Consider the following 9,940-nt stretch of genomic DNA (forward strand, 5'->3'; position numbering starts at 1 on the left):
CCCTCCTCTGCTGGAGACGTTCAGACCTCCGCACTGGAGGGTGTCCAGTTTCTGTCTTATAGTTTCCAGGAAACCACCCCCCCTCCCACATTCCCTCTGGGCTCTGGTCTCTCACTTCCCCCCTCCAGAGCCTGGCTCAGCCCCCCCCCCCCCGCCCCCACCCCAGAGGCGCTGAGTCAGACTTTCACCCTCCACCCGCCCTCCCCACCCCAGGCTATTTTGAGAACACCTTTCTGGGCCTGGGGTAGCTACTCTGGTGAAAGAGGTCCCGGGATTGCATCAGGGAGGAGAGGGAGGCTCTCCTCTGGCTCATTAGGTGCCCGAGGAACCTCTGGGCTGGGGTTGGTGAGGTTGAGGCGAGAGGCTTTTGGTCACGTGGCTTTTGCTGCTGTCCTGATGATCGAGGAACGTCCGTGTGTGTGTGACACCCTCCCTGCCCACACCCCCCCCCCCCAGAAACCCACAGAAATTCAGGCAGGATGGCGCAATCCCGATTATGGGGCACGGTGTCCGTCGATCAGTCAGGGAGGCAGTTTTCCAGGCCCCCAGCCCTCTCCTCCCCCAGCCCCTTTCAGCCAAGTCCCAGTCAGCAGGTCCCGGTCCCCCTGATTCCTCAGACCCGGGAGTCCAGGGCCCCAGCGGGAAGGACCCCCCCCCCCCCACCACCGGTTGCATCATTCGGCTCAGGCTGATCTGGCCACGGTGGAATCCTAGCTCTTGCCAAGTGGGTCAAATATCATGGGTCAGGTGTGGGGAAGGTGATTGGGCGGGTCTGTCTGGATATAAATTTTGGAGTGCCTGCATCCATTCTAAGAGACCGGGGTATTCTGTCAGCTGGGAATCCGCGGACACGAAGACCCAGGCGTTGAGGCTCACTAAGGTGCAATCCGTGAATCTCCTGTCCCAGACAACCAGGATCTGAGACAGAATCTAGACCATTCGGCTCCTCAAGCCCCAGACCCCGGATCTCACCTGAGGACGTGAGCCAGTGATGGGCTGGGACGAGGCCGGGTCCCAGCACCTGGGACTGTGGGTCCTGATGATGCTGGGGGTCCTTTTCCCGGAAGCCTGCCAGGCACACCCTATCCCTGACTCCAGCCCCCTCCTCCAATTCGGGGGCCAAGTTCGACAGCGGTTCCTCTACACGGACGACGCCCAGGAGACAGAGGTCCACCTCGAGATCAAGGCTGATGGCACAGTGGTGGGGACCGCTCGCCGGAGCCCTGAGAGTGAGTGCACAGACAGAGCCTGGTCTGAGGGAGCAGGGGCTGGGGGGCCCAGGCCCCTGGGTCTGAGGGAGGAGGGGCTGGGAGCCTAGACCCCTGGTTCTAAGAGAGACGGGCCTGGGCAGAGGTCCTCTGAGCCCCTGACCACTCTCTCCTCTCAGGTCTCTTGGAGCTAAAAGCCCTGAAGCCGGGAGTAATTCAAATCTTGGGGGTCAAAACGTCCAGGTTCCTGTGCCAGGGCCCAGATGGGACACTGTATGGATCGGTGAGTTTCTGGGATCGCCCCCCTCCTCGTGTTCCCCCCCCCCCCATATCACCTTCACCACCCAGGGTTCCACCTCTCGCACCTTGGGCCTGAGCCAGGCTTGGTTCTGTGCTCCCTGCGTGGCCCCCCCCACCTCGCCACCTCCCCTGCACGAGGGAGCTGACCTCATCATTTGTGCACAAGGGGAAACTGAGGCTCAGGCAGGGACACACCAGCTCCGAGTCACGAGGCCCGTGAATGACGGAGCGCCTGAGTCCTGTGACCTGTGACCCCTGCCAGGCCGCATGGGCTCCTAGCTGCCTGCTTCACGCTGGGCACAGGGCTGCTCAGGGGACCCATGGCCTGTAAAGTGACCATGACCCCTTGGGTGGAAGCCAGACGCCTCTGTCTGGACTCAGAGAGCCTTGACTGGTCCCTGGGCTGGAATATTGGTCTCTGTGAAGTGAAGCCAGGGAGGTAGGCCTTGCAGGACTGCCCAGGGGTAAAGGGGGAGCCTGCTTCTGTTACCTGTGTCCCGGAGGAGGGGCTGGGGGCCGGGACTCCTGGGTCCTGCAGCAGGAAGGTGCAGAAGAATCCCGTATCTCCAACGTCCGCTCTTGTCCCCTCAGCTCCGCTTTGACCCCGCAGCCTGCAGCTTCCGGGAGCTGCTTCTGGAGGACGGATACAACATCTACCACTCGGAGACCCTCGGGCTCCCACTCCGCCTGCCCCCCCACAACTCCCCATACCGGGACTCAGCCCCCCGGGCACCTGCCCGCTTCCTGCCGCTGCCAGGCCTGCTTCCGGCACCCCCGGAGCCTCCAGGGATCCTGGCCCCCGAGCCCCCGGACGTGGGCTCCTCGGACCCTCTGAGCATGGTGGGGCCTTCCCAGGGCCGAAGTCCCAGCTACGCTTCCTGAAGCCACGGGCTGTTTGCTGTGGGGCCTCCTCTTTATTTATTGGGTTATTTGGTATTTATCTTATTTATTTTTTTATTTTGCCTACTTGGGATAATAAAGAATCTGAGAGGAGGGTCAGGGTGCACGTGTGTGAGTGTTTGAGGGAGGAACTGGGAACCCTGTGCTGAGGGAGGGACTGGAGGGACTGAAGTCTGGGAGTCCTGGTTCTCTAGAAGAGGGCTTGAGGATCTAAATTCATCCGTCCAGGTGCTTATGGACTTGGAGTGCAATGACTGTCACAGAATGCAGTCCCAGTGAGCGGGTTGCCTGTTCTCTCTCCCCGCCCGCAGCGTAGATTTCCACGTTGTTCTTTGAGCGATTCCCTGGGTGGGACAGAAGGGAGGACAGAAATGTAGACAACAGCCCAGATTCACGGACAGCGCTGATGTCCAGGAGTCTGACCCACTCCCACGGCGTCTTGGGCCCTTCATTTTTTTTTTTTTTTAATTTTTTTAATGTTTATTCATTTTTGAGAGACAGAGACAGAGCATGAGTGGGGGAGGGGCAGCGAGAGAGGGAGTCACAGAATCCGAAGCCGCTCCAGGCTCCGAGCTGTCAGCACAGAGCTCAGCACACAGCCCTACACGGGGCTCAAACTGTACGATCATGACCTAAGCCGAAGTGGAAGTCTTAACCCACTGCGCCGCCCAGGCGCCCCAGGGCCCTTCATTTTTATTTATTTATTTTTTTTAAAATTTTTTTTTTCAACGTTTATTTATTTTTGGGACAGAGAGAGACACAGCATGAACGGAGGAGGGGCAGAGAGAGAGGGAGACACAGAATCGGAAACAGGCTCCAGGCTCTGAGCCATCAGCCCAGAGCCCGACGCGGGGCTCGAACCCACGGACCGCGAGATCGTGACCTGGCTGAAGTCGGACGCTTAACCGACTGCGCCACCCAGGCGCCCCCAGGGCCCTTCATTTTTAATTCCAAGGTTCAAATGAGAGGAACATCTCAGTGGAAAGGGGATATAACTGCAGGTCCCAGCAGGTCCCAGGAGGGACTCAGTGACTGGAGGAAATGAAGCTCTCTGCATCTCGTGGCAAGTGTGGCTGTCCGCTCTGGTGGCACTGGGCTGGCTCCGGCAGGGAAAGAGTTGTCACCGGAAGCAGAATCCGAAACGCCACAAAAGTCGCCGGAAAGAGCGGCTTCGTGGCTGGGGGGGGGGGGGGGGGGGGGGAGCTTCATGTGGGATGTATGTTCCTGGGTCAGAGGAGTTCACCTGACTCTGGAAAGTCTCCCCCCTGCGAGGGAGCAGGAAGCACCTTGGGGCATCTGCCCTGATCACTTTCCCGCCCACCCCACCCCTGCAAGCCTCCGCAGTCTTGGAGAACGCGGACCTGGCCAGCCTGGCGGGGAGGGAAGAGGTAGCGGAATGGTGGGGGGTGGGTCCTAAGATAGACACCCAGAGAGAGGAAGTCAAGGACCCAGGAGGAGGAGGAGAAGAGGGACAAACGTGGGGCTCGGTGGGGAGACGGGGGGGGGGGGGGGGGGGGGGGGTCAGAGATACCCAGAGAGGGGCGGGACCCTGGAAGAGGGAAGCCAGACAGGAAACCTACAGAACTGCAAGATGTGTTAAACAAGCAAACACCTCTCCCCCCACCTGGGGATGTTAACTCCCAATCGCATTGTCTCTCCTTTCCACTAGAAGCAGGTTAGTGTCAAAATTAAAAAAAGAAAGGGGTGGGGGGAGGGGGGGGCCTGGGTGGCTCAGAATCCGCAGCAGGCCCCATGCTCTGAGCTGTCAGCACAGAGCCCCACGCGGGGCTCGAACCCATGAACCGTAAGATCATGGCCCGGGCTGAAGTTGGACGCTCAACCGACGGAGCCACCCAGGTGTCCCTAAATTACCCTCTTCTTACGAGGGCACCGGTCACGTCAGGTTTAGGACCTGGTCTGGTCCAGCGTGACCTCATCTTGATTGGATTCCACTGACAAAGGCCCTATTTCCAAATAAGGCCACATTCATAGGTTCCAGGTGAACTTGAATTTCCAGAGGATGCTCTTGAACTTGGTGCACACCTGTGCAGTCTGTTACATTCGTCTGGTCTTGCTCACCTGTCAGGACGTTTAGGAGGGGTGTGGACCGGGATCGCTGTCCCGGGCTCAGAGTTCTTAAAGTTCAACTCTTTGTTCTTTCCATACGGTGTTTAAGAACATAACCATCTCGGGGACTCCTGGCGGGCTCAGTTGGAGGAGGGTGAGACTCTTGATCGTGGGGTTATGGGTTCGAGCCCCACGTTGGGTATATAGAGATAGCTTGAAAATAAAATCTTTCGGGCGCCTGGGTGGCTCAGTCGGTGGAGCGTCTGAATTGGGCTTCGGTCATGATCTCACGGCTCTCGGGAGTTCGAGCCCCTAATCGGCCTCCCTGCTCTCAGTGCAGAGGCCACTTTGGATCCTCTGTCTCCCTCTCTCTCTCTGCCCCTACCCCGTTTGCACTCTCGCTTTCTGTCAAAAATAAACATTAAAAAAGTAATAAAATATTTTTAAAAAAATAATAAATAAATAAACAAATAGAAATTACCTGTTAGTATATCCACTTCTCCAAAATTTTGTAGAGAGATCTACCTCTGTTTCCCTTCCTACCAGTACCCAAACCTTTTCTCTCCTTTACCCCCAGAGCTCCTGCCAAAATCAACCTGGGGTTTCCTTACGCTAGTTTTTACAAGAATAGACCTTTAGTCCAACCCCTAAAAAGAAAGGATAATGATGAAACCTCATAGAGGTGTTCATAATTACTACAATGGCAATCACATTATGCTATGTAAATGTATCAGATTAACATGTTTATGCACCTTAAATTTTTACAATGTTGTATGTCAAATACGAGCAGGAGAGGGGCGGAGAGAGAGAGGGGGAGAGAGAATCCCAAGCAGGCCCCTCACGGTTAGCGATTCAAGGCTCGAACCCACGAACCGTGGGATCATGACCTGAGCCGAAACCAAGAGTCGGACGCTTAACCGACTGAGCCACCCAGGCGCCCCATGAGTTTATTTTATTTTTGAGAGAGAGTGTGCACGCACACGCAGGGGAGGGGCGGAGAGAAAGGGAGAGAGAATTCCAAGCAGGCTCCGCGCTCAGCCCGGAGCCCAACACGGGGCTCCATCCCAGGACCCTGGGATCGTGACCGGAGTTCAGAGATCAAGAGTTGGATGGAGTGCCCCCTGCAGGGAAAGTTCCAGTCTTGCTAGCTTCCTTTTTGGTCCCAGTCACTTGTATGTCAGGGGTTTGTGCAAAATGTTTGTTGGTGAATTTCTGCTATCGTAGTTGCTCTACGTGGATCTGTTTCTGTTGTTGTTTGGGGGGGGGTACGGGGGTGGGGGTGGGGGTGGAGGTGGGGGGTGCAGGAGGTGGGAGGTGGGAAGATCCAGCCAGCCTTGTGCTGCCTAACCTGAATCGAATCGTGAGGGAGGAAACATTTTCCTATCAGGAGACCTTCTGCAAAACAACCGGCCTTGACTCTCTTGGAAGAAGTCAAGGTTAAGGACAAGGCCAGGAGGAAATGCTCGTGTTAATGGACACCAGAGGCAGCTCTCTGAGCAATCAGGTGACATCCCGGTGGTGAGGAAGACGCTTGATGAAATTTGAATGAGTTCAGTGCATTAGATAGTGGTAATTGATCCACGGGAATTTTTCTGATTTTGATGATTGCCTTGCGGTCATTAAAAAGAATGTCCTTGTTCTTAGCAAATGCAAATACACGCTGAAGTACTTAGGGACAAAGGGGCATGGTATCTCCAGTGTTTTCTCAAATGTTTCTGGAAATGTAAATATATAATAACCTAGAGAGATAGCGAGCGGATGATAAAGCAAAACGCGGGGGGTTGCTGGGGTGGGGGACGGGAACAGCGAGAACTGAAGAACCTAGCAACGGATAGATACATGGGGCTCTTTGCACAAGTCTCAAAACTTTTCCATTAGTTCAAAATTATATCCGCTAAAAGCTGCGCCCGTGAGAAAAAATTCCATGCTGTGGCCCTTGTTGTTACCTGGCGTCTTTCCAAACATCCTTCTAAGTGTGTGGACAGGCTTCTAAGAAGAGGGACGCCTGGGTGGCTCAGTTGGTTGGTTAGGCATCCGACTTGGGCTCCGGTCATGATCTCATGGTTCATGGGATGGAGCCCCACATCAGGTTCTCGGCTGACAGCATGGAGCCTGCTTGGGATTCTCTCTCTCTCTCTCTCTCTCTCTCTCTCTCTCTCAAAATAAATAAGTAAACTTAAAGAAAAAAAAAAAGGAAGAAAGAAAGCTTTGAGGCAATTTTCCTATTTCTGCTGGGGCCCTGAGTGGAAGAAAGTGATTCCATATTGGAAATTATAGAACCACTCCAACCAATCTCATGTGGCATGGGCTTGAGGTCGAATTGGGTGGTTGAGGCACTGGGACGCTGAGAAATTAATGCGATGACGGGTGGACTAGTGATGTCCCTGGGTCCTCTGCCAAAGGAAAGGCTAATGCTTCTCTAGAGAGGCGTCACTCAACTCCGATCGCACGGAGGAAGGCTTGAGTGAGTTCCTAGTCCAAAGTCACGAAATACGGGAGGGATCCAGGCACATGGTGTGTATATTGGCAGGCACACTGAACACGACTAGACAGCCTTGCCTCGCCCTACCCCGCCCTGCAAAAACTTTATTTACTTTTTTAGATTTTATTTTTAAGTGTGTTTCTTTCTTTATTTAAGTAATCACTGCACCCAACGTGGGGCTCACGCTCATGACCCTGAGATCAAGAGTCACATGCTCTTCCGACTGAGCCAGCCAAGCGCCCCTTTCTATTCCTACTCTTGTCTGTGTTTTTTGCTGTCATATCTGAGAAACCATTGCAAAACCCAACGTCATGAAGCTTTCCCCATTCTATGTTTTCTTCTTTGATCTTTATAGTTTGGGTCGTTAGGTTTAGGTCCCTGATTGAATTAGAGTTAATTTTTGTATATGGCGTCCAACTTCCTTCTTTTGCATGGGGATATCCAGGGATGCCAGCTTCCTCGTTGGTTGAAAAGATCGTGGTGGGGTCTTTTAATGTCAGAAGAGCTTTTAAGGATGGACACAAATATTCACAACTATTTGGGTTTCTTTGGTAATGATTAATGAATTTTTAAGCAATCCCCTTTCCTCTAAACATTCACTGACTACGTCCACAGCTAAAAATAGCTGTGCATTTCACAATTTTAGATTTCACCAAACATCTGAACACTGCAAACGTGATCAATGGGCTTCCACAAGTCTGGCATCTCAGATTCCCCTAAATGAGTTAAGTGCCTTGAAGAGAAGACAAACATTAACGCAATCTTGATCGGACGTTTTGAAAGTCGAATATACCAGATCCTTCCAAATGTCTTTAGTATCTCAAGGACAGATCAGAGTACAGTGATCAGCAAATCAATCAGTTTCTTTACATGAAACTGACACAAAAGTGTCAGTGTCACGGGGCACCTGGGTGGCTCAGTCGGTTAAGCGTCCGACTTGGGCTCAGGTCATGATCTCGCGGTTCATGAGTTTGAGCCCCGCGGTGGGCTCTGTAGCTGACAGCTCGGGAGCCGGGAGCCTGCTTTGGGTTCTGTGTCCCCCTTTCTCTCTGCCCCTCCCCCGCTCATGCTCTGTCCCTCCGTGTCTCTCAAAAATAAATAAACATTGAAAAAATATTTCTAAAGTGTCAGTGTCATGGATATAAAGGTGTTTGTTTCTTCAGTACCTCTCTTCTGATCAAGATTTTGATTTTGATTTAAAGGTCCTGATACTTCCTCTTCCTTGTGATTTTTCGTACCTGTCAGACAGGTAGGCTTGGGGCGCCTGGGTGGCTCGGTCTGTTAAGCGTCCCACTCGTGATCTTGTCTCAGGTCATGATCTCATAGTTGGTGAGTTTGAACCCCCATCGGGCTAGTGTGGAGCCTGCTTGGAATTTGGTCTCTTCTCTCTGCCCATCCCATGCTTCTGTGCTCTCTCTCTCTCTCAAAATAAATGAATAAACCATAAAAAAAACAAGAAGAAGAAGAAAGAAAGGGAGGCTTCACTCGTCCATAAGCCAACAATTTGGGGGTTGAAGGTTCAGTCCTAGGACACGAGCCCTGCTACCTTCCAAGTTAATTCCCACCAAGCCCAGATTCCGGGACAGGTAGACTTTGTCACTTTCACACAGATTAGGAAACTGATTTGGGTGATCCTGATTTACTTCCCACAGCTGTTCGCTCAGAGCGGCAAATCCTCGTAGCACAGCCCGAAAAACATTCTCTAAGAGTCGTCCTATCATCATAGGCAGACGTGATTTAGCCGCTGTTTGTTCTGGAGCCTTCTCTGTGAAAGGAGCACTTTCTCTTGCTCACGCACTCTTCCCTCCGCCAGTTCCCTGGAGGCCAAGAGCTGCTGTTTATGGAGAAGCTCACCCTCCAGCTCTGTGACCCCTGGCAGGAGACTAGGGGGCGGGAGGCGGTTGCCGAGGACCTTCTTTCCCAGCTGCTCCAGTTCCAGGCTGCATCCAGCGTCCAGCCATGGTTTCTTTTTGCACTCTCCCTGCACTCACATAACCAATTCCCTTTAACGCATTCCCTGTATTTGAGGGGCGCCTGGTGGCTCAGTCGGTTCAGTGTCTGACTCTCCATCTCGGCTCCGGTCGTGATCTCAGGGCTCGTGAGTTCGAGCTGACAGCTTGGAGCCTGCTTGGGATTCTCTCCCTCTGCCCCTCCCCTGCTCTCGCTCCAAAGAAACAGATAAATAAAGAAACAGACAAATTCCCTGTATTTGAAATACCTAGGGTGGTTTCTGTTTTCCTGAGCAGACCCAGGGACCTGGTCTGTTTCAGGTCAACTGAAAGCCTTTGGTCAATTTTGAAATCACAATGTTATCTTCCTTCCTTCCTTCCTTCCTTCCTTCCTTCCTTCCTTCCTTCCTTCCTTCCTTCCTCCTTAATGTTTATTTATTTTGGGAGAGTGGGGGAGAGAGCCAGAGAGTGAGGAGGGACTGAGAGAGAGGGGGGGGGGGAGAGAGAGAGAATCCCAAGAGGGTTCCAGCCCAGAGCCCGATGCAAGGGCTCCATCTCACAAACCGCGAGATGGTGACCTGAGCTGAAGTTGGGTAGCTTAACCAGCTGAGCCACCCAGGCGCCCCCAAATCACAACATATCTTTCTGAAAAAGCTTAGGGTCTGTAATACTGGCAACTAGAAGATGAACACATTCAGGGACGCCTGGGGGGGCTCCGTCGGTGAAGCGTCAGCCTCTTGATTTCCGCTCAGGTCGCGATCTCATGGTTTGCGAGATTGAGCCCCACGTAGGGCTCGGTATGTTCCTCCAAGAGACAAGTGGATGGAAAATTGAAGGAGACAAGGAAGGTAGAACACACGGTTCCAATAAACTTCTAGAGGAACATATAGAGCTGAGAGGAGAGATGAGTTTCAAGAAGAGAATAGCTGAGCACTTCCAGAAGTGATTAAAGACCTGGGCTCTTGGATGTAGGAAGCACATGTCTTCTGTGGGGGTAAGAGGTGATACCGCCCCCCCCCCCCTTCAGATTGGAG

General features: G+C 53.2%; 1 protein-coding gene across 1 annotated transcript; it reads left to right on the top strand.

The window, feature by feature from the left end:
• Positions 1-798: 798 nt before the first annotated feature.
• FGF21 (fibroblast growth factor 21) lies at positions 799-2,507 on the top strand. Its single transcript, XM_025914766.2, has 3 exons — positions 799-1,229; positions 1,388-1,491; positions 2,100-2,507. The coding sequence occupies exons 1-3, from the start codon at positions 992-994 to the stop codon at positions 2,388-2,390; spliced, it is 633 nt and encodes a 210-aa protein (XP_025770551.1). The 5' UTR covers positions 799-991; the 3' UTR covers positions 2,391-2,507.
• Positions 2,508-9,940: the final 7,433 nt, after the last annotated feature.

This window comes from Puma concolor, chromosome E2, assembly GCF_028749965.1.
Source record: "Puma concolor isolate L17-30 chromosome E2, mPumCon1.1.hap2, whole genome shotgun sequence".
NCBI lineage: Eukaryota > Metazoa > Chordata > Mammalia > Carnivora > Felidae > Puma > Puma concolor.

Coding starts and splice junctions, on each gene's coding strand:
- FGF21 (XM_025914766.2), top strand. CDS start 992: ATGGGCTGGGACGAGGCCGGGTCCCAGCACCTGGGACTGTGGGTCCTG. Junction 1,230..1,387: donor CGCTCGCCGGAGCCCTGAGA/GTGAGTGCACAG, acceptor CTCTCCTCTCAG/GTCTCTTGGAGCTAAAAGCC. Junction 1,492..2,099: donor ATGGGACACTGTATGGATCG/GTGAGTTTCTGG, acceptor TTGTCCCCTCAG/CTCCGCTTTGACCCCGCAGC.